General features: G+C 46.3%; 1 protein-coding gene across 3 annotated transcripts in view; it reads right to left on the minus strand.

The window, feature by feature from the left end:
• Window positions 1-1189: 1189 nt before the first annotated feature.
• DYNLL1 (dynein light chain LC8-type 1) overlaps window positions 1190-23768 on the minus strand; it is a 39013-nt gene continuing 16434 nt past the window's right edge. The window contains exons 1-3 of one of the 3 annotated variants that reach the window (XM_082417612.1): window positions 23630-23768; window positions 3049-3186; window positions 1190-1508 (exon numbers count right to left, since the gene is read on the minus strand). In XM_082417612.1, the coding sequence (XP_082273738.1) occupies window positions 1371-1508; window positions 3049-3180 (270 nt within the window). In that variant the 5' untranslated portion in view covers window positions 3181-3186; window positions 23630-23768 and the 3' untranslated portion in view covers window positions 1190-1370. Of the gene's footprint in view, window positions 1509-3048; window positions 3187-3398; window positions 3554-23629 lie in introns of those variants that run through there. The other 2 variants (XM_082417611.1, XM_082417610.1) reach the window with 2 other exon arrangements.

Raw genomic sequence — 23768 nt, forward strand, 5'->3', positions numbered from 1 at the left:
CCGTTCCACAGTACCTCCTCCTCCTTTCCTGCAGAAAGCAGGGGAAAAACTTCTCCCATTTTAATTGCCATAATAGTAAAACAATTTTTTGCCCCTCTACCCTGAAACTTTCCCAGTCCTAACACTGATCAACTTCACTAGAACTTTTAAGACCCCAAGTTCTGGTAAAGAAAAACAACCTCCCAAAGATGTTACAGACCTAATACTGCTCTTAAGATGGACCCCCTCTGTGTAGCATTAGCCTGGTTGCTCAGACACCCTAATTGTATCTCATAGATCCAACGTCTAAAACAAAAAGGCTTACCTCATGTGAACACTGAAAACAAAGGGGAACTTAAAAGCCAGGACCTTCCTTGCAGCTTCCCAGGATGGGCGTGGGTTGTTTCAGCCTCTGGAATATTTCCTATCTACAAAAGCCAAGCCTGCCGTATTAGCTTTTATTCATAGAAAAGATTTGTCTTCCTAAAATTGATAGCAGGAAACCTTTAATGAAGTTTACTTATCCAGTTTTAATTGGGTCTTTTAATGAAAGCTTCAATTCACATGTGAACACAGCTAGTTAAAGCACAGCACAGCAGGCTTGTAAGTTTAAATTCCTGCAGACTTTATTAGAATCACATGGAGGGCTGCCTCAAAAGTTTTCCCTTTTAAGACCACCTTTAATCTTTAGAGTATACTTTGGCCAAGGCAGGGGAGGGGAAATTAGTCTAGAGCCCAACTTTCTTATTAGCTTTTTTCCATTTTACAACCATGGAACTACTATACATTCATCACCACTTGAGGCCTAAGGCCCAGAACACTCTATAGCAGTATCTTTTAACAAAATGAGCACTTAAGGAAAGCATCAGATTAGGAGTAAGAGTTAATTCAGTAGTTTCTCTGCCATGCATTTCTCAACATGCACTTCTGAGTAGTATTCTTCCATGCATAACAGTAGCAGGATGGGCAAGAATGAAACTCAAGAGCGTTGAATAGGCCAGTCTATTATATCCCACAGAAACTTCAAGGAATCACCCCCACCAAGCTACCCAAGATCAAACAATAGGCCATCTTTAACCCTAGATTATTTGAACAAATCGTTATTAACGCACACTTCTCCAACACATTTATTTCTTTAAAGGAATGGATTTTGAAGAGAAAAAACATGGGGCAGAGAGGTATGGAATAGAAAATAAATACAAATGTAAGCTGTTTTGCTAATTGCTTTATAACCACAACAAACTAGTACAGAGAATACCCTGTACAAAACAACACAATAAAGATCGAGGTGTTCCCTTAGGCAAGGCTGAAGGTTTCAGTCTCTGGTATTTGGATAGGCTGCAGTCCTTGTTTTTGGATGGATCACTGCGTGTGTGGCACAGTCCATGCTTTTAACCAGATTTAAACAGGAGAATGGCCACTTGGCCCAGGTAGAAGTAGATGAAGTGTTTGGTTTCATGTGTCACATAACTACCGAAGTTCCTCCCCACGATGCAGTGCCAGGTGGGGTTGTACTTCTTGTCAAACTCCTGGGGGAAGGGGAGGAGAAAAAGAACACAGAATTTTAGTGCTAAACCAGAGGTCAGAGTTTGCCTCCTAGATAAGCAGAGCAGAAAGAAGGAACGTCAGCATCTGCAAATTCTTACAATGAAAGAATGTTCCTCAGCTCCAGATCGCCTACATGGTGCATTAATGCAAACATACTTGCAATCTGAGCTAAGCTGGGAATGGGGGCTGGGGAGGTAAAAGTCAGAAAGGGCAGCCTCAGAGACAGAGCGCTTTGTTATCATGGCAATTACACCTTCATAACTTCTAGAATATTCTTATTCATTAACAGCAGGTGACATTAGTTCTAGTTTATCCTCTAGTTTTTAAACAGAGCCAAACTATCCTCCTACTGTACGACATGCACCTACAAAAGCCAAGAAAACAGTAAATATTTAGCTCAAAATACCCCCATTATAACTCATTTCAGTATCATTGAAAACAAAAGACTTCCAAAAGAACAAAGCCTGAATGAGCTTCTAAACCACTGTGGATCAAAATTTAAACGGACAAGACACTTGGCACTCCACTGTCCCTATAAAAAGAATGCTGGAAGCAGAACCTGACAGCTACCTGGGCAAATTTTATCTTTACTGTCAATAGCCCTTCTTCCCACATCTATCCTGATAGTGCTCATCTACCACCTTGTCCTCAAGGAGAGCAAATTGCAGTAACAACTTTTCCCTATTTTCCCCACCCCCAGAGGCTCTAGGCTTCACTGGGTAGCTCTAGGCAGGGGCCAAAGCTAGTTCTTCTCTATGAAAGTACTACAAGTCTCTGGTGAGTTAAGCAAAATTTGGCTACTATTGTATTGTACACAGCAAGAACGTCTTTTAGATTAAGGGGAATAAAATTCTTACAAACTAGACCAACGCACTGCTGCTGCCTTTGTCAAAAAGGTATTTATTTCTGCTCCATCTTAAGTCTTTCATCTTCTCATTCTCGACTGGAACCCTCCCACGGCTTAGGCTGCCAGCTTCCTTCCCTTCTAGAAAACATAGCTCGAGAAGTTGGCAGGCCTGCCAGCTTTCTACAGACTGCCATTTACCAATCCCCCAACCTAGTACCCAGCCATCACTACCACCCACTTTCCCTCAACTGCCGACTGACTCCCCACTGAAGGCTGGCAAGATCTCCCTTCGGCCCTGCTGGAAACACCCACGCAGCTCCCCCCTCTCGAGCACCCAGATGGATCCTGGGCGCAGCAATCATGCAGAAGGGGGAACCGCTGCTGCCTGATCCTAGAAACCGTTACTAGGTGGCGCTTTCCCCGTGGAGCTGGGTAATTAAAAAAAAAAAAAAAAAAAAAAAAACTTCGAGCGCTGAGGGGCCGATCTTCAAGAGAAGCGCAAAATTCATTTGCGTCCTTTTCTGGAAACCTCTACACCCGCGCTACTTTGCGTGCCCCCCAAGTATCTCTGCCATTGCTCGGGGGACGCAGGATCGAGGAGAAGGAACTAAGTTGTTACTCGCCCCAGCTGAGCGCAAACCGCCCGAAACCCCACGCCCGCGCCCTGTCCTCACCTTCTTGATATGGGCCGCAATGTCCTTCTCTATATTATACTTCTCCAATGCCTGAGTAGCACACTCCACCGAGTCTTGTTGCATCTCCTCCGACATATCGGCGTTTTTGATCACGGCCTTTCGGTCACACATGGTTACCTGGGGGGCGAGGCCCGGGCAAAGGGTGAGGAGTTGGGGTATGGGCTGCGCCTGCGAGGCGCCAGCTTCCCCGGGCCGCTCCGCCCGCCCCACGCCACCCCGGTACGACCCCCCACCCCACTTCTCAGGAAGCGCGGGCCGCGCGGACCGAACGGCGGGATAAGTCCGGCAGGGGACGAAGCCAGATAGTGGAACCCCCCCGAGTCTCTCACCAAAGAGCAGGGGCTGGCCGACTGCAACGGTCTCCTGGGGGAGGGGCTGGCGAGGCTCAGACCCGTCGAGGCAAGCGGTCCCGACTAAAGCCGTGGCGCATCTATGGAGCCCCACGCCACCCGCCGCCGCCTAGTACCTAAGCCCCGCCCTGCTCCCGCCGGCCCCGCCCCTCACCGAACGTCCCTATTGGCTTGACACAGCCCCCAGGACTCTCCCATTGGCCCATGGACTCAATGGTTCCCTCAGGATCTTTCTCCCGCATTTTGTTGCAGACCACAATGCACCGCTCTCGGCGTCGGTTGCCCCGGCAATGGGCCGCACGAGATGAGGCCAAACACCCCGAAGGTGGTGCTGGGGTGGGGTCGCGAGGACCGCCCAGCGGCTAGAGAGGTGCGAAGGAAGCTTCCGCCCAGGTCAAGAGAAGTGATTCCAAATTTACGGAGGTTGTCTCAGAGTGTGTTCTCGAATAAGGATTGTCTTTGTAAGTTGGTTATCCTACGTCCCTTCCTCCCATCCCAGGTCGGAAGGATTTACCCTTTCTGAGGTAGCCAATCGCTTCACTAGAAGGGTATCTCTCAAGCAGGGCTGGCTTCGTGGGCAAGTGATCCGTGCAGTCGCAGAAGAGGAGCACCAGGGTTTGGTTTAATGCTCTGCTGTCTCATTTTTGAAATTCGTTTTTTTTTTTTAAACAAGGGACGCCACATTTTCATATTGCATTGGGCCATGCAAATTATGCAGCCGGACCTCCTCTGAAATATGGGAGTGGGGGTGTCGGAGGTCCTCAGAAATGGGAGAGGGTTTCCTTATGAATTAAGAGATTATCCCCGAGAGTGGGGTCTCCTTGCTGGGCAATGCAGACCTCATTTAAGGGGGTGGGGGGCCCTCCGGGTGGATTTGGGAGTGCTGATCCCGGTGGTGTGTGTCCAGGGTGGGGCTTCTTGCTCAGATGAGGCAGTCTTTCCTGTGTGGGAGTTTCTTGGTGGGGATTTACCTCTAGGGCGGAGGTGCCCTAATGAATAGAATGGCATCCCTCAGAGGTATTTCCTCTGGTTTAGGGAGACTAACCACTAGGTGTTTAAAAAAGCAAGGACTTGGGGTGGGGTTGGGGAGCAGGATCAGATCTGGATTTAAATATTTAAATCCTAGCCCTGTCATTTTACTAGCTGTTTGAACCTCAGTTTTCTAATCTGAGGGATTAGAAAACAAATCTAATTAGAAAACTAATTTAGTAAAGGGACTAAATATAAAAGGAAACCACTTCATAGGCATGTTGGGAGTATTAAATAAACTAATGCATTTGAAGTTCTCAGCACAACTTGTGGCACATAGTAAGGGCTGGAAGAATCTTACCGATAGCTGTCAATTTACGGAACTGTCCCAAGAGTCATGGCAAGGTTTTGAACAACCAACCCTTAAATGCCTAAAATGTGTTTTTGAACTTCCATAAACAAGTTATCAGTTTAATCATGTAACCAGAAGCTTTCTGTTTACATTTCTGCCTGTTTCTACTTGACCACCCACTCTCATTAATCCAGAGCCCCTTACAGTTTGATCAGAGGCACACAATGCCAAAGAGAAACCAGCTGGGAATAATGAGAAACTCGGGTACAACATATGCATATCAATTAAATCAAATTAAGAGACTTTTCCCAGTTTCAGGTTTCCAGTGGTGGGATTATGGGTTGGAGGAGTTAAAGTAGTTCTACACGGAGTCGCTGTTGGGGAAGAAGTTGGATTGGCAACAGGAGTGAGTCTGGGTTAGTGCTTCTACCTGACTTGGATGTGTGATTCAGAACTATGGAATCTAATGATGATGCGAGAACCTGAATCTCTCTTCGGGGCCTTTACTTTTCATGTATATAGTTTTAAACCCTCTGATCTATGGCTTGGCCAGCTTCTCCTTGTTTGAACAGAAGGAGCTGAGAGTCGTTAAAGGGGATGAGGTCATAAGAACAGCAGCTGTGTATTGAGTGGTTGCCTATCACCAAGTGCTTGGCATTTACTCAGTTGCTCCTCACAACAGCTGTGCCTGGGACCCCTTTCCTCCCATCTCCCTCCTGGCATAACTTCTGCTCATTTAGATTTGAGCTCAGATGCCTCCTTCCCTAAAGAATCATCTCTACTTACCCCCTACCACCACACTTCAGTTACTCTCTACTGAAGTAACTTTTTTATTTCCTCCATTGTACTTGCCTCATTTATTCCTTCAGAATAAATTCACATGAATTATCTCATGTATTTATTTGCTCAGTTATTGTCTATCTGTCCCTGCCTGTCTTCATCACTGCTGCATCTTCATCATCGAATTCAGCGTCTGCCACATAGCATGCACTGACTTAGATATGCATTGAATTAAGAATTCCAGGTCTTATATCCCCATTTTACAGATTAGGAAATCGACTTTCACAAGGTCAAGCTGTTAATAAAGGAATAAATTCCAGGTCTGGATGACCCTAAAGTCCATTCTCTTAACTTCAATATTACTTTAATACATTTAGCTGAGGAAACAGTGTGCCTTTTTCTTATTAATAATTTTGAAGAAAAGGAGTTTGAAATGGGATGATGTTAAGGTTTTCTAACAGATAAGAGGATTTTGCTCGATAAATGTCTGTAGGTTTTTCTCCATTTGTAGCACCTGCCTTCCCGAGCATCTTCTGTGTTTACTGCTCATCTCAACCAGCTCTTGACCCTAATTATTTTCTTTAAAAGTGAAGGAAGAGGGACTTCCCTGGTGGTCCAGTGGGTAAGACTCCACGCTCCCAATGCAGGGGGCCTAGGTTTGATACCTGATCGGGGAACAAGGTCCCGCATGCAGACGGCAACCAAGAAGTCCACATGCCACAACGAAGATCCCACACACAGCAACTAAGACCCAGCACAGCATAAATAAATAAATAAAAATTTTTTTTAAAAAAGTGGGACTTCCCTGGTGGTGCAGTGGTTCAGAATCCGTCTGCCAATGCAGGGGACATGGGTTTGATCCCTGGTCTGGGAAGATCCCACATGCCATGGAACAACTAAGCCCCTGCGCCACAACTACTGAGCCTGCAAGCCTAGAGCCCATGCTCCGCAACAAAAAGAAGCCACCACAATGAGAAGCCCGCACACCGCAGCGAAGGGTAGCCCCCACTCATCGCAACTAGAGAAAGCCCGCACGCAGCAACGAAGACCCAACGCAGCCAAAAATAAATAAATAAATATTTAAAAAGTGAAGGAAGAGCACTATCAAAAACCCATGCTGGGACTTCCCTAGTGGTCCACAGGTTAAGACTTCGTGTTCCCAGGCTTCCCCGGTGGCGCAGTGGTTAAGAATCGCCTGCCAATGCAGGGAACACAGGTCAGAGCCCTGGTCCAGGAAGATCCCACATGCCACAGAGCAACTAAGCCCGTGCGACACAACTACTGAGCCTGCGCTCTAGAGCCTATGAGCCACAAGTACTGAGCCCACGTGCCACAACTACTGAAGCCCGCACGCCTAGAGCCCGTGCTCCGCGACAAGAGAAGCCACTGCAATGAGAAGCCCGTGCACCACAACAAAGAGCAGCCCCTGCTCGCAGCAACTAGAGAAAGCCCGCGTGCAGCAACGAAGACCTAACACAGCCATAAATAAATAAATAAATAAAATAATTAAATAAAATAATAAAGACTTCGTGTTCCCAATGCAGGGGGCCTGGGTTCGATCCCTGGTTGGGGAACGAGAGCCCACATGCCGCAACTAAAAGATCCCGTGTGCCGCAACTAAAGATCACGCATGCCCCAACAAAGATCCTGCACGCGGCAACTAAGACCTGACGCAGCCAAATAAATAATAAATATTAAAAAAAAAAAAAAAGAAACTCATGCTTTTCTGGCCTGTGTTTAACCCCAAGAGACCTTTTAGGGATATTATTTCTAGGAACCAACGGCCTTTTTCATTCTGTTACCACTTATTTTTGCAGAATCATTTCTCATTTCCTATCTGCTTATCGCACAGTGAGGCAGGCAATAAATATCCCCTAGTTGTAAATGAAATGTTCTGTGCAGGATTTGGATGCTTGAAATATATACCCAGAGTCAGTTACAGCCCCATCCTCAAGGAGTTTCTAGTCAACAGTAACCTAATCTTTCCAATATCATGGGTTTGGGGGTTTGAAAGGGCTTTAGAAGTACAGAAGCCCAGCAGGTAACATTAATGAGTGAGGTGAGGTAGGTGGTACAATAGGGAGTGGAGGGGACTGTGGCAAATAGAAAAACCCTTTTTAAAAAAAATTATTTATTTATTTATTTTGGGCTGCATTGGGTCTTCGTTGCTGCACGCAGCCTTTCTCTAGTTGTGGCGAGCGGGCTCTAGAGCACAGGCGCAGTAGTTGTGGCGCACGGGCTTAGTTGCTCTGTGGCATGTGGGATCTTCCTGGACCAGGGCTTGAACCCATGTCCCGTGCATTGGCAGGTGGATACTTAAGCACTGCACCACCAAGGAAGTCCCTAGAAAAGCCCTTTAAAAGGTGCCAGGCAGATGTTGCCATTTGGGATTGTTGACCCAGTGTTGCTAAAATCATCTGATTTTCAAGAGAGACCAGAAATCTGAATTATTTTTATGGGAAATATCATCATTTTAATGTTGGTCACAAATTCATTTCTTAAAACACAGTGCAGTCTAGATATGGCCTATGGGCCTCCAGTTGGCAACCTTTTATTCCGCTGAATACTCTCTTTTTGTAACCAGAAGACAGACTCAAAGAAGTATAATAAAACATATATATATATATATGTATTTGGTCTTTGTCCAAAGATCCAGGCACAGAGCTCTTAAACCCTTGAAATTATTTGAGTTATAAGAGCATCTTTTGTTATCATAATGAGTCCCTATCAACTACGCTGGAGTTTAGGTAACGAGGTGACTCTTTGGGGGGAAGGAGGCAAGATGCCTTCAGATATACAGATAGTTTCATATATCTAGATAGCTGGTCATCAGAGGAAACAACCATATGATTAGAGGGTTGAAACTTTCAGCCCCCTTTTCCTACCCATGTCCCCTTCCCCTACCTTCCCCATCTCCTGACCTCCTGGGAGGGGAGACGGGCTGGAGATTGAGTTCAATCACCAGTGGCCATGCCCATGTAACAAATTCTCCATAAAAACTCCAAAACCATAAAGTGCTGTGCAGGTGGTGCACCCTGAGAGGACACTGAAACTCTGCACCACCCTACCCCCCAATACCTTGCCTTATGCATCTCCTCCATTTGGCTGTTCCTGAGTTGCATCCTTTATAATAAATCTGTAATAGTAAGTAGAGTACTTTTCTAAGTTCTGTGAGTCATTCTAGAGAATTATCAAGCCTGAGGAAGTGGTTGTGGGAACCCAAATTTGTAGTCAGCTGGGCACAGTGAGGGTAACCTGGGCACCCCATTTGCAGCTGGCACCTGAAGTGGGGGCAGTCTTGTGGGTCTGTGCCTTTAGCCTGTGGGTCTGTGCTAACTCTGGGAGTCAGCGTCAGAACTGAATTGTTAGACACCCAGTGGATGTTGGAGAATTGATGTGGAAAAATAAGTATTTGGTGTTAGAAAAACAAACAAACAAACACAGAATCAGAAGTGATGTCATGGAATTCCGTGGTGGTCTAGTGGTTAGGATTCCGAGCTCTCACTGTGGAGGGCGTGGGTTCAATCCCTAGTTGGGGAACTAAGATCCTGCAAGCCGTGCGGCTCAGCAAAAAAAAAAAAAAAAAAAAAAAAGTTGTCAGAAAAGCAACCACAGCAGACGGGAAAGGACCTGCCTGTGATTACACAGCGTGTTAGTTATGGAACCAGATTTCTAAGATCCTGGTCTGTTTGACTCCAAATCTAGTGCTCTTTCCATCACCTCAGACAAGTTGGCTTTACCCTTGGGTGCTGGGGATTTCACACTTTCTGGGCCTGAATGGAGCATGGCCTATGCTTGCTACTTGGCACATGGTGTTTGCTGAATAAATGAATGGGTATGGCACCAAAATGCTTGCACTTAGATCTGCATGAGGACAGTATCTGGTGTAGTTTTGATTGGCAGCAGGGAGGGTTCATCTCATCATAGGCACTAGGGGAATTCCATGGGAAGGTAAGAAAGTGGAGACTCAACAGCATTTTTGGTTGATCAGAACCATGCCATCAACGTAGAGAGCCCAAGAATAGGTCATTTCCAGGGTCCTCTGGAAATTCAGATGACGCTAAAGTAAACCCACTATGACTCCACCAAGGAGAAACCGCAGAGACATTTCCTAAATCATCCTCATGATTTTTGCCATACCCGCACCCTACCTCTACTATTATTTCTTCAATATTTTTCTTTAATTAAACTCCCTATTTTTAATAAGTATTTTTAAAAGGCAAATTTATATTATTACCATAAACAGAAAACTAGTCTCATTCATCATAAATAGAAGGTAACCATAAAATATAAACAAATACTATAATATAAAACGTTTTGTCCTCATATTGCCAAACTGATCTGGGACCCCGCCAGTGATATGTGTCCCACACTTGGGAAACGCTGCCCTAGCAGAGGGTTCTTAAAGGGGGTCCGGGGAATGGATTGCGAAGGTTTTACAAGTCCCCAGGAATTATGCACAAGATGTGTGTTGTGCTCACAGGCATTTTTTCAGGGAGAGGATCTATACCTTTCATCAGAGGCACAAAGGGATTCAGAACCCAAGGAGGATAAAGAACAATTGCTCTAGAATAACCTATACTCTTGGAATGAATGCAAGATTCCCTCACCAGGTCCCACTGAACTGGCCCATCAATTGGGTTCTGTAGCATCACATGTCTGGGCAACTCACTATATTCCACTCCTAGCTGCTAAGTTTTCTTGAGAACCCTTCTGAGCCTGAAAACATGCATTTTCTATTCTTATTACTGGAAATCATCATTAGAGGGAGGCAAAGCTTCTGAGATCATAGGCTTTGGAATGAGACAGACTTGGGAAAAACCTAAGTTGTGTGCCCTCCTACGAGTTAGCCTCTCAGAGGTATAGGTTCCTGATTTTTAAATGGAGATAATACCTTCATTGTAGGGTGGTGGCAAGGTTTATATTAAATAATGCATCTAAAGACCTAGCCAGGGACTTCCCTGGTGGTCCAGTGGTTAAGACTCCATGCTTCCACTGCAGGGGGCACGGGTTCGATCCCTGGTCGGGGAACTAAGATCCTGCATGCCGCGCGGTGCAGCCCAAAAAAAAAAAAAAAAAAAGACCTAGCCAAGGTCCAAAAGATGGTAGCTACTGCTGTTATGTACTGAGAACTTACTATGTGCTAAGCATTTGGGACACATTATCTCCTTGACTTCTCACAACTCTATAAGGTGGATGTTAAGAGCTGTTGATCTCTCCATTACACAGATGAGGAAAAATGAGGTGCGGAGAGGTGAGGTCCCTTGCCTAAAGTCACATTGCTAGGAAATGACAAGGCTGGAATTTGAACCCTGCTCTGTATGACTGTACAGTCCCACGTGGTAGATGAAACCTCTGAGCTGCCTCACCTCCCCAGACAAAGGGAGATGATGTGTGTCCCCAGAGACTCTCAGCATCCGTGGCTCCTGCTGGGAGCTCCCTAAATATATGTTGGACGGATGGATGAATGGATGAATAGATGAATGGATGGATAGATGGACTGAAGAAAGAATGGATTTTTCAAACTAATTCAGAGTTGTTTCCTCTCAAATTTGACCCCAGATTGGTCCTTGACTGTCTTGATCTTCTCTGAACAAATTCTTTGTACTTTAGCCATCAGACTTTCCCAGGGCCCTCAGAAAGCCCTTTGGATTTGTTCACAAGCACACTGAGGGATTTCTTGCAGGGACTGGAGGTCCCAAAACAAGCTAGAAAAAGCCATAGCCTGCACCCTGCCACTGGCCCAGGACTGCACTGTTCCCAGCCCTGTCCAGCAATCACTTTCCAAGATTTTCTGGGACCTCAAGCGCTTTCTTGGACCATGAGTTCTGTCACCAACCTAGCAGCTCCAGCCCTCCCTTACCTGAAAGGAAGTGTGAGGAATGTGACCTTGCAGTCCCCAGGGTTCATTCAAGAACTCCTGTACAGAAAGGACAGGCTCAGTGGGAGAGTGTGCAAGGCCTTGGTCTGAATCTAGAAGCTTTCTTCCTATGGAGAAGGGCTGGCACTAGCCCGGGGCTGGCAGGGGAACTGAGCTGTGGAGCCAAGTACTGTACTGCAGTGCAGGGAGAGTGAGGCCAGACAGACTGGGACAACTCAGGGAAGAAAAAGCTTCCCTCTGGCCCATAGCCAAGCTTCGCCTGAATGGACAGATATCTCCGAAGCCTGATTGCTCAGCCCCCTGTCCGGGGGGGCAGCAGATAAATTCAGGCACGTCCAGAGAGGCCTAGTGGGCCCCCCTCAGCTCCCAATCAGTAAGCAGAAAACCCAGAGTAGAGGCTAAAAGTACAGACTTTCAAGCCAGGCGGACCTGGGTGTGCGGGCTTACCTGCCCCTACTAAGGTGTCTGACCCTAGGTAAGTGACTCTACCTCTCTGAGCCTCAGTTTCCTCACCTGTAAAATGGGGATTGTAATAGTCCTTGTTTCTCAAGGACAATTTGGAGATTGAGATGGTGCATATAAAGTAGGTGGTATAGGACTTGGCACATGGCAAAGGTCAATGATGCTGGCTACCAATTATCATTAATGGTACCCTAAACCAGGATTCTTAAACCTCAGAACCAACGTTTTGGACCAGAAAGTTTTCTGTTGGGGGACTGTTCTGTGCGTTGAAGGATGTTTAACAGCATCCCTAGCCTCTAACCACTGGATGCCAATTGCACCGCACACCCAGTTATTAACCAAAAATGTCTCCAGACAGGGAATTCCCTAGCAGTCCAGTGGTTAGGACTCTGCACTCTCACTGCTGAGGGCCCGGATTCAATCACTGGTTGGGGAACTTAGAGCCCACGGCCAAAGATAAATAAATAAAGTCTGCAGACAGCATCAAATGTCCGCTGGAGGGTGAAATTGCCCCCTAGTTGAGAACCAGTGCCCTAAATAATCTAGGATGGGACCTCCCTGGCGGTCCAGTGGTTAGGACTCAGCGCTCTCACTGCTGAGGACGCGGGTTCAATCCCTAGTCGGGGGATTGAGATCCTACAAGCCAAGCGGTGTGGCCAAAAAATAAATAAATAAATAATCTAGGTTGAGTCTGAATGCCACAGATCCCAAACTCACAGCCCTGTGTAAGGACCACAAGGCAGGCGGGCTTACTTACAGACAAAGGGATGGGATGTCCAACAATTACAGAACAAGTTCCCTCCTGCATAGACTATGAGGCAGGACTTGAGTCTGCTCTAGGAGCCCCCTCTGACTCACTAGGTGACCTTGCTGTCACTCTTTAATTATATGCAAAGTGGCCCCAAGTTAAATCTCAATTACTCTAGGGCCCCAGACAAAGGAACAAGCAGTTGGTATCTGATTTCTGGCATCTCCATTCTTATTCACTGACTGGAAGAAAACCTGACTCTCCAGAACTCAAGAGTTCATTCAGACCTTCATTCATGATTGCTGAGAGAGAACCAGGTGTCAGTCACTGTTCTGGATACTGGGGATTGTGACATTATGATTTAGTTAAGAAATATATATTATAAACATATTATATATATATATATATATATATATATATATATATATATATCTTGTTATATATAAATATAACAAGAGCAATGGAAGCATCTTTTGTTATAACATTTGGTCTCCTGTCCTCAGTTCCTGAAATCACTTCAGAGCTATAAAGGTGAAATGAGTGTTTTATTATTCATAACAAGCCCCTTCCCACTACAACTGGGTTTCTGCTGATGAGCTGACTTTTGGAAAGCACCTACGGTGGGGCTGGTTGTCAATGGAGCCAACCATGAGATTAAAGGCTTAGAACTTTCAGTCCCACCCCTGGCCCCTGAGGTGGGAAGAGGGGCTGGAGAGTGAGTTCAATTACCAATGACCAATGATTTAATCAACCATGCCTATGTAATAAAGCCTCCCTAAAAACCCAAAAGGACAGGGTTCAGAGAGCTTCCAGGTTGGTGAACACATGGAGGTTCAGGAAGGGCGGTGTGCTGCAGAAGACACAGAAGCCCCCCAACCCTTTCCCCATACCTTGTGTCTCTCCCATCTGGCTGTTCCTGAGTTACAGCCTTTCATAATAAACCAGTGATTTAAAGCAATTATACTCCAATAAAGATGTTTAAAACAAACAAACAGTGATTTAGTAAGTAAAATGTTTCTCTGAGTTCTGTGAGCTGCTCTAGCAAATTAATTGAACTCAAGGAGGGGGCCGTGGGCACCTCTGACTTATAGCCAGTTGGTCAAAAGTACAACCTGGGCTTGCAACTGGCATCTTAAGTGGGGGGAGGGGCAGTCTTGTAGGACTGAACCCTTGACAGTGGACTCTGATGTCATCTCCAGGTAGATGGTGTCAGAACTGAGTTGAATTGTAGGACACCCAGCTGGTGTCCAGAGAATTGCTTGTTGGTATGAGGGAAACTCCATCATAATTGGTGACCAGAACCCTACTAGGGATCCACAAGAGAACAAAACAGGCAAAATCCCTTCTTCATGGAACTTATATTCTAAAACGAGGATAAAGATAATAAACAAGCAAAAATATGTCTGACCCTGCTAAGTTCAATGGATAAAAATAGACTAAGGGAACCAAAGGGGACAGAGTGAGAGATCTTGTCTTAAACAGAGGTTTCCAGGCAGGTCTCTCTGAGAAGGTGCCATTTGAGCCAAGACTTGATGACCTGGCTATTGGGTGGAGGATAGAGTGTGGGGAAGCCAGTGGGAGCAGAGAGGCCAGGAGGAGGCTACTGCAACAGTCCAGGTGAGAGGTGATGGTGGCCTGGACCAGGACGGTAGCAGCAGCGGTAGGATGAGAGGTGGTTGGATTCTGGATATATTCTGGAGGTGGAACTGACAGATTGGCTGATTAATTGAATGCAGGGTGTGGGGGAAAGAGAGGAGTTAAGCATGACTCCAAGACTTGTGGCCTGAACAATGGGAAGAATGGATTGAGATAGGGAAGGCTGGCCAAAAGAGAACAAAAAGTTGTTTTGGCTATGTTAGTTTGAGATGCCTATTAGACATTCCAAGTGGAGATGTCAAATATGCAGTTGGAAAAAAAAAATGCAGTTGGATATATGAGTTCTGGGAAGAGGTCCAGGTTAGACCTATAATTTGGGGAGTCATCAGATTATAGATGACACTTAAAGCCATGGGACTTGATGAGATCACCACCAATGGGAGGAGTACATGCAGATATAAGAGGTAATGCTTATTCAGCTAGCAACATTCTCTGAGCTTTCACTGTGCGCCAGGCCCTGAGCTAGGTGCTAGGTACAGAGATGTACCTCCCTCAGCACCTGCCGAAGAAAAGCTCCATTACTTATTTAATTTTTTCTTGCCTAACTGCTTTGGCTAATTAGAGGATAAACACTGAGAGTTCCTGCCCTGTGTCTTAGTCACTTGTTCATTATTTCAAGAGATACTTATTGAGCACCTACTTGGTACAAGGCCCCCATCTAGGCACTAGGGACATGAAAGGGAGCAACTCAGACCTGGCTCCTGTCCTCATGGAGTTTACGTTTTGTGTGTAGAGGAAGTGGACACTGAATGAGATGCACATGGTATTTTGTTGTAGGAGCCTGAACAGACTAAGACACTTCCCATTCACTCTCCAGTCCATTCCACCAAAGCAGCTTATCAAGGTTACCAGTGACCACCACGCTGCTAAATCCAGTGGCCAGTTCTCAGCGTCCTTCATTGATGTACTTGTCACAGTTGCTCTCCTCCTCTCTGAAGCTCATTCTTTGCTTGGCATCCAGTATCCCCAGGACTCTCCCTCTTCTCCTGGCTCACTGGCTGCTCCTCCTCACCTTCATCTACTTGCTCCACCTCTTCTCCCCGGCCTCTAAAGGAAGAAGTGTTCCAGGCCTCAGTCTTTGGACCACTTCTCATAGTTTCCATTTTCAAGGCTTTGAATAACACCTCCATGCTCATGACTCCTGTCTTGGTCTGTTCAGGATGCTGTCACAGAATATTATATAGACTGGGTGGCTTATAAACAATAGACATTTAGTTCTCACAGTTCTGGAGACTGGAAGTCCAAGATCAGGGTGCCAGCATGGGCAGGTTCAGGTGAGGGCCCACTTCCTGGTTCATAGATGGCCATCTTCTCTCTGTGTCCTCACATGGTAGAGGGGGTGAGGGAGCTCTCTGAGGCCTCTTCTGTAAGGGCCCTAATCCTATTCACGACCTAATTATCTCCCCAAAGCCTCACCTCTTAATACTATCACATTGGTGGTTAGGTTCCAACATATGAATTTTGGGGGATAAACAGTCTATAGGAACCCCAAATTTATAGTCAGCCTGGAAGAAGTGTGGGTAGACTGGTAACCCCATTTTCAGCTGGCATCTGAACTGAGGGTAAGTCTTATGGGACTAAGCCCTTAACCTGTGGGGGTCTGCACTAACTCTGGGTAGTTGTGAATTGTTGGACACAGAGTTGGCATTGGAAAATTGGAGAACTGGTGTGGAAAAACGACACATTTGGTGTCAGAGGTGGTGTCAAAAAAAGACACCGCAGGTAGTCCCTGGGTATCAGCACAGTGCTACAGACATAGATTTCAATAAATATAAAAATTATAAGCCACAAATAGGAGAAAAGAAGAAAAAAGATGTGAATAAACAGAAAGTGATACCAAACTTCTGGGTGGGAGGGCCAAATACAGCAAGAATGGAAAAATTTTCCCCATGTAAATTTATAGATATAACACCATTCAAATGAAAAAAACTAGAAGATGCCATATAGAACTTGATAGAAAGATTCTAGAATGTGCTCAGACAAATCAACTGGCAAAAATACTGAGGGAATGAAAGGAGCAGTAGGGGACACCTAGGCCTTTCCGAGGTACAAACTGGGAGGAAAGTTCTAGGCTGGGGTCACACAGGTCTTGGCATCACTGAATACTAACTTACTAAGTCAGGGACCTGAAGGCCAAGGAGGATTTGGTCAGGCTAAAGACTGGGGAGGCAGAGGTGGAGAAATCAATGTTCCAAGGAGAAGAACTAGCCCCTGCAAGACGCGGTACAGGCTTTCAGACACAGCAGATCCTGGAGAGGCTGGCAATCTGGGAGTAATGGGAGATGAGGGAGAGACTGGTGAAGGCAAATCACAAAGGCCAAGATAAAGGGATGCAGACGGGGTTCTCTCTGGGAGGCAGACACTGTCCCCTCCACCGCTGGCACCCTAGCATCTAGCGCAGTGCCAACAGTAGGCATTCCATAAATATCTCGCACATCTTTTCATAACTACGTATAGGGACTTGCTCTTTTTCACATCTGCATGGTATTCAGAACTGCACGTTTCCCATGTAGCAAGTCCCCTCTGGGTGGACCTCGAGGATGCTTCCAGTTCCTTAGGGAATTATAGTTATTAATAAACATCCTAGCATTTTGAATACAGCACCCCCTGCGGCCCTTCTTCCTCAGGCCCAGGAGGGATCGCTGGATTTCTGCTTGGTTCTCTTCTGCTTTCCTTCTGGCTTCCAAACAAGCACCCTTTTGCTTTGCACAGCTCCCCTAGGAGACTGTGAGACTATATTCCCCTCAGGCTCTCCCCTCCCTCCAGCCTATCTCATCCCCTTTACAATCATCCTAGTCAGGGATATACAATAAACATTTGTATGAGCAGCTGAAATACTTAGGATTTACATGTATAATCTAACCCAGCCAGGCTCTGATTTACATTAGGGCTTCTCACCCTAAGTCACTGGCGGCTGTAGAGTGAGAAAGAAAGAACACTCCTCAGCCCCACCTAACTGTGCTGAGCTGGGTAGCTTCCCCAAAGCGACAGAAGTCATCCCAGCTTTCTTTGCACATGCTTTTCCTTCTGCCTGGAATGCTTTTCTTCTCTCCTCATGTACCTGGTTAACACCAGCTGGTACGTCAGGTCTCAGCTCAGAAGCCACTCCCTCCAAGAAGTCTTCCCTGAACACCCCATTCAGCTCTGGGTTAAGAGCTGCAGGAGCACCCATTGCCATTGCCCCTTTGTCTGTGAACAGTGGGGGTCTTGATAAGTCTTGTGTCCCTGGCGCCCAGCACAGAGCCAGGCTATTCTGCGGCTCAGTAAATACCCGGTGGAATGAATGAACAAATGTCAAGTGGGCAAGGAGTGGGGAAAACCACCAAAGTCCCAGATGCCACATACACAAGCCTGGGCTTTTAGAGCTGGGGTCAGAGTGTTCCACGAGGGAAAAAACCCTAGTCTCCTGCAGGCACTGTCAAGGAGTGTGCCATGACAAGAAAAACTGGCAGCCCACGAGAAGGAGGGAATAACAAAAGAAACTGGTCCCCAGCTGCCTAGCTCCAGGGAACGTTTGTCAATGTGACATTCACAGAAGCCCTGCACATGTGCTGGCTGAGGGGGAGAGCCAGCCTCAGCCAGACAGAAGGAAATTTAGCTACTGTGCACATGTTAGCACTGGGGGAGGTACAGCTTCAAAGGTTGGGGGTTTGTTTTTGTTTTTGTTTTGTTTTTCACTCTTATAAAATCTGCAGGTACTTCCCATATTTGTTTTTACCTTTAAGGAATGTGTTTACTTTTGAGGTGCTGTTACCAAATTATATCGATGCAGTTCATTAAAAATCTGCTTAGTACAAGATTGAGTGCAAAAGCGTTAGGATTCTATTAAATCAGTGCATCCTCTTGCTGCATCAAAAAACATTATCAGCACTGTTGTTAATCTTTTCACACCCCTTCCACCCTTTGCTTGTGCTTCTGGTTCACTGTGCCATAAAATAAGTTTCCAAGGTATGTGACAGAGTGGAAAATGTTTAGGGAAAAGTTTTGGGTCAGGGGTAAGGAACTTAGGGCTTAGAAAATAAAACTTGGTGAAATTGAGAAGCCCATTTGTCATTTTGTACTTCAGCTCCCTTTTTCTGGAGCTAGAGCTACTCTTCTTTAAGTACTAGTTAAAAAATTAACAGGTGTTTATTAAACACTTACTATGTGCCAACACAACAGGGCTATAAAGGGATTGGTCCTAGTGGTTCTTAACTTCTCTGGGGGGGAGTTTGGGGGGTATAGGTTTACAGACCCTTGAAAATGATAAACTGCACTGTCCTGTATGGTAGCCACTAGCCACATTTGGCTATTAAAATCAAAATTAATTACAGTTAAATACAATTAAAAGTTCGGTTTCTCAGCTGTAGCAGCCACGTTTCAGGTGCTTAAGAGCTACATGTAGCCACATGGGGTTACCATATTGCACTCAGATAGAGAACGTTTCTATCATCATGCAAATTCTATTGGATAGCCCTGCGTGAATATTCTTCCAGAATCAAGACTATCTTGCTCACGTGCAATATTTTGCATCCAACTTTACAACTTTCAACTTTTACAACTTTCGTGGGGGGGTTGGGAGGGGAGGCAGTGCTTCACTGACCCCTGCAGCCCACGGATCCGAGAAAAAGCAGCCCTGACATGACAAGCTATTTGAGGCCTCCATCTCACAATACAGCAAGTTGGCAAAAATGAAGCAATGAGGCTGCTACAGCTTCAGCATGCTTACTGCTTTAGATGTACCTCATATGAAACCAGGCCCTCGTGTTCCTACTTGTCTGGCCACATTCAAAGAAACATCAGTTCATTACCCCAAAATAATGAAAATGTTACTGATTTTCTGCAGTCTCTTAAGAAAACACCAAATAGTCACAATGTACTGCAACTCTTCTTGAATTATCTTTCCCATCTTTCTTCTCTTCTCATCCACCTACACATGGCACTTGCTTCCCTAAAGCTCTCTGCACCCCCTTCCACACTCTCTCCAGATCTCCTAGTTCTGCTGCTGCTTGTCCCCTTCCTCTCCTGCACGGCTCAGTTCTTAATTATGTAGCTCTCCAGAATGTTTCATTTTACTCCATCGCACAAATAAAGTGGCAAAGAATGACAGAAAGCTCCTAGGGTACAGTGGCCAGAAACACATTCCACAGCGACCCAGCCCAAGCCCTCTCTGCCAGCCTGGACCAGTTTCTCTGAGATGACTCATTTTCCCACCGATGGTTTACTCCCCCATCACTTCCTCTTCTGCCCACTGCTCCCAAGGGCCAGGGTCTGGGAGAAGCTCATGACTGAGGCTGGCAGAGAAGAAAACATTTTGCTTGGATGCCAGAGGGGACTGATGTCATAGGGAAAGGGAGGAAACCAGATGGGCAGGTTCGTAGAATGTTTTATCCCCAGTGTTGCTTTATTATTTTTTTTTATTGGGCACTGCCCTACTCCCTAGTAGGGAGTAAATGGCTTGCTGTGGGAAATGCATTAACTCTTCACAGTCTGCCAACGCCAAAGGCTTCTTTTCAATCTGAAGACAATCCCACTGGTGCCATTCTTATCATCATATTAGGAATGATGAACTTTATTGAGCTCCCATACAGCTTAAGTGAAAGCCCCACCCTGTGGGAAGGGCAGGCCTATCCCACGTATCAGAGGACTCCAATGCCCATCCACCATCACCTGGTCATGCACCTGGAATTCTGTTCTCGGAGAGAGCACATAGAGCCTAGAGCCATCACACTTCTTATCCTTCCTTCTTACCTCCTCCACACGTATCTGAACTCATCGTTGTTCATCCTCTTGCAGATCAGTTCCTTCTGCTTTATTCCCTGTCTCAGAACGATACCACTGCCTAGCCAGTACCCCAAGCCAGAAACCTGGGAATCGACCTGGACTCCTCCTCCTTCCTCAGCTCCCACGACCAATCTATCTCCAAGTCCTGTGATTTTTGTCTTTGGAATATCTCATCTCCTTAGCATCTATCTCTGTCACCTTACATCAGACCACTGGCATCTCTTGCTTGGATGACGGCAGTGGTCTCCCCATTGGTGTTTCCCTGCACCCAATCCCATGTTACTTCCCCATGTAACCTACTAGTCAATAGGCCACCCAGGGCTATCCCTGTTCTTACCTATACTCACCTTTGGGCTAATCTGAGCACACTGTCATATCTTCCCGGAACAATATGAATCCAACTCTAAAATCATTAATGGATAATGCAGATTTTTTAATGAAGTCACAGGAGGGGGCTTACACTGCGATTACACAGCAATACTTCCTACACTGACCCTTTAATTATCTCTCCTCTTTCCCCAAGTTTCCCTATAATGGCAGCTGCTGCCACTTCTCTCCCTGACTCTCTTTCCTTTCCCTACTATCCTGCAGTTACCCTCCATTCAAATTAGCTCTCAGTCTCCTCCCCTACTTGTTATCTCCCATCCCGTCAGCTGCCACTTCCTTCTGAGAAGGTCTCATCCCAACATAACTCCTTAAAACCCTTCAATGGCTACTCACTGCTCTCAGTAGAGTCCAAACTCCATAATACGGTCTACTAGGCCTTGCAGGCCCCGGCCTCAGCTCCTTCGCCCTCCATTTTCCTACTTGAACTCTTTGCCCCAGCCATACTGTAGGGAGGTGGGGGTTGCCCCTGGTCTGCCATAATCTCATGATCTGAGCAATTGCTCACGCTGTCCTTTTTGTCTAAAAAGCCTTCTCCTTCCCTACGGTTAACTCCTACTGGTCCCTCAGGGCTCAACCTAAATATCTCCTCCTGGAAGCCTCCCTTATAATCTCTAAAACTGCATTAGGTGGCCTCACAGCAGTTTACCCTTATCACAACTGTGCTCTAAATTGACTGTTTGAATAACAACTTGAATATACACCTTGAGGACAGAATGGTATTACTGCATGCAACCAGGGCCTAAATTATAGCATGTACTTGATGATGTTGAATAACCAGATGAGCAAAAGCTCAAAAGGGTGTCCCTGCTTAGCATCTGTGGCCTTGGTAGAGAATGGAGTCCATGGGCCTCTTTAGCATTAGGCCATAATTTGGGCTTCATTTGGGTTCTAACTTGCAAAGGTTAGTATCTGGGCTCACAGAAACAAAATCCACCTTTGGGGTTCCCTGGATGATGCCTCTTAGCGATTTAGCTGCCTTCCTCCTAATCCAGAAAGGCTGTACTTGTCACATCCCCAGATCTGGGCACATTTTCTAGGCTACATATGAACTTCTTTGGTGATCACAAGCTGCAAGACTTTGCACAAGACGAGTTGTATCATTACTATTTACACCTAGAGTCCTGTTAGGTCACTTAGCTGACTCCACCTCTCTCACCCTAGGAGACTACCCAACTGTCTCCACCAGCACATTCCAGGCAACAATCACGTGGGAGTGGTAGGACTCAGAGGGTGGTTTTAGTACACCTAAGCACCCCCCCAAATAAGGAGGCATCTGGACTTTAGGATGCCTTTAGGATACATAAGCTCCTATATACTCTGGCCAGGGCTCTTTCCTGCTTGCTTTCTGAAGGCCAGGAAAGAGCAACTAGAAGTTTTACATAATCCAGAATACAACAGATGGTTCTGATTGTTTTATTTTAGAAATAATTTATTTTTTTATTCCAATTATGAAAGTAGTACATGCTAATTACAGACAATTTCATAAACACAGAAAAGCACAAATAAAAATATAGAAATCAGGGAACTTCCCTGGTGGCGCAGTGTTTAGGAATCCGCCTGCCAATGCAGGGGACACAGGTTGGATCCCTGGTCTGGGAAGATCCCACATGCCGCGGAGCAACTAAGCCCGTGCACCACAACTACTGAGACTGCGCTCTAGAGCACCTGAGCCACAAATACTGAGCCTGTGTGCCACAACTAGTGAAGCTCGCGCTCCAAAACAAGTCACCACGATGTGAAGCCAGCGCACCGCAATGAAGAGTAGCCCCCGCTCGCCACAACTAGAGAAAGCCGGCGAGCAGCAACGAAGACCCAACGCAGCCAATAAATAAATAAATAAATTTACAAATTAAATATTTGGTTTTATTCTCTTGCTATTGCTAGCACTAACAGAGTTTGTCTTTGTTTCATAACTCCCCCCAAAACTTTATTATGAGTTTTCAAATATATAGAAAGGTTGAAAGAATGGTACAGTGAACACACTGAATACACCCACCATCTAGATTCTACTAGTTCTACTAGTTAACCCACCTTCTAGTTAACGTTCTACTGTATTTGCTTTCTCATGTATCTACCCAACCATCAATCCACAGAGGTTTTTTTTTAAACAAATTTATTTATTTTATTTATTTATTTTTGGCTGCATTGGGTCTTCATTGCTGCGCGTGTGGGCTTTCTCTAGTTGCGGAGAGCGGGGGCTACTCTTCGTTGAGGTGCACGCGGGCTTCAGTAGATGTGCTCGCGGGCTCTAGAGAGCAGGCGCACGGGCTTAGTTGCTCCGCGGCATGTGGGATCTTCCCGGACCAGGGCTCGAACCCTAGTCCCCTGCATTGGCAGGCGGATTCTTAACCACTGCGCCACCAGGGAAGCCCCAGAAGTTTCATGTTTAACATGGAAAATCTTTTTAGATCAAGACTCTAGATGCAAGACCTCATTCTTGTAACGTCCCCAGGTTCAATGCTCTGCCCTGAATGTAAATGCATTCAATGGAATGTAAATGTGGAAACGTTCCAAGGTGGGAGTCTACCTGAGCTCCCGAGATTCTGAAGGACTCAGCGCATAGGCTGGAAGCATGGCTCTGGGTTCTAATCCTGACCCCATTATGATACCTCCGTTTTCTCACCTGTAATATTGGAATCTCTCCATACTGCGTGAGGATTAAAAGCACAGTTCGCGGGAAGCACTCTATAGTGACAGTCGCTACAGTTATGATCCTTTTTTTTTTTGGCCACGCCGCGCGGCTTGCAGGATCTTAGTTCCCCGACCAGGGATAGAACCCGTGCCCCTACAGTGGAAGCGCGCGCCAGGGAATTCCCAGTAATGATTCTTTTACTCCCTCCTTGTCTCCGATAAATTTCAAGTCCAGTTATGGAGCCCACCTCAGGTCTCTTACACCCATTTTAATCCACCTAACACCCTCGGTTCTAAGCAACTGTAAAACAGGGACAGGGTGGCCCAGAGGGCTACAGACCTGAGGCCGTCGAGGACTCCTTCAGTCCGCTGCGGGGTCAGCCTGAGCCCCTGGCCGACTCCCTGCGGCGCCCTGCACGCGGAGTGACGGCCCGCGGGGCCCACCCTGAGCGCTACACCCGTGTCACCTCAGCAAATGTTCACAAAAACCTGTGAGGTAGACAGCGCTACAGATTGAGAAAACTGAGGCCCAAGGAGCCTGAGTCACTTGCCCAAGTCGACGCAGCTGGCGAGTGACTTGCCTTCGGGAACTGACTCCAAATCGCCTGACTCCAAGCTCTCTCCCGGTTGTCGCCCCCCTACCCACTTTGCACCTACAGGGGACGCACGCGCACGCGCAGTCGTCGCAGCCGCGTCCCCTTTAAGAGGATTCCTTTTGCC

Source organism: Balaenoptera physalus, assembly GCF_965194825.1.
Source record: "Balaenoptera physalus genome assembly, chromosome: 12".
NCBI lineage: Eukaryota > Metazoa > Chordata > Mammalia > Artiodactyla > Balaenopteridae > Balaenoptera > Balaenoptera physalus.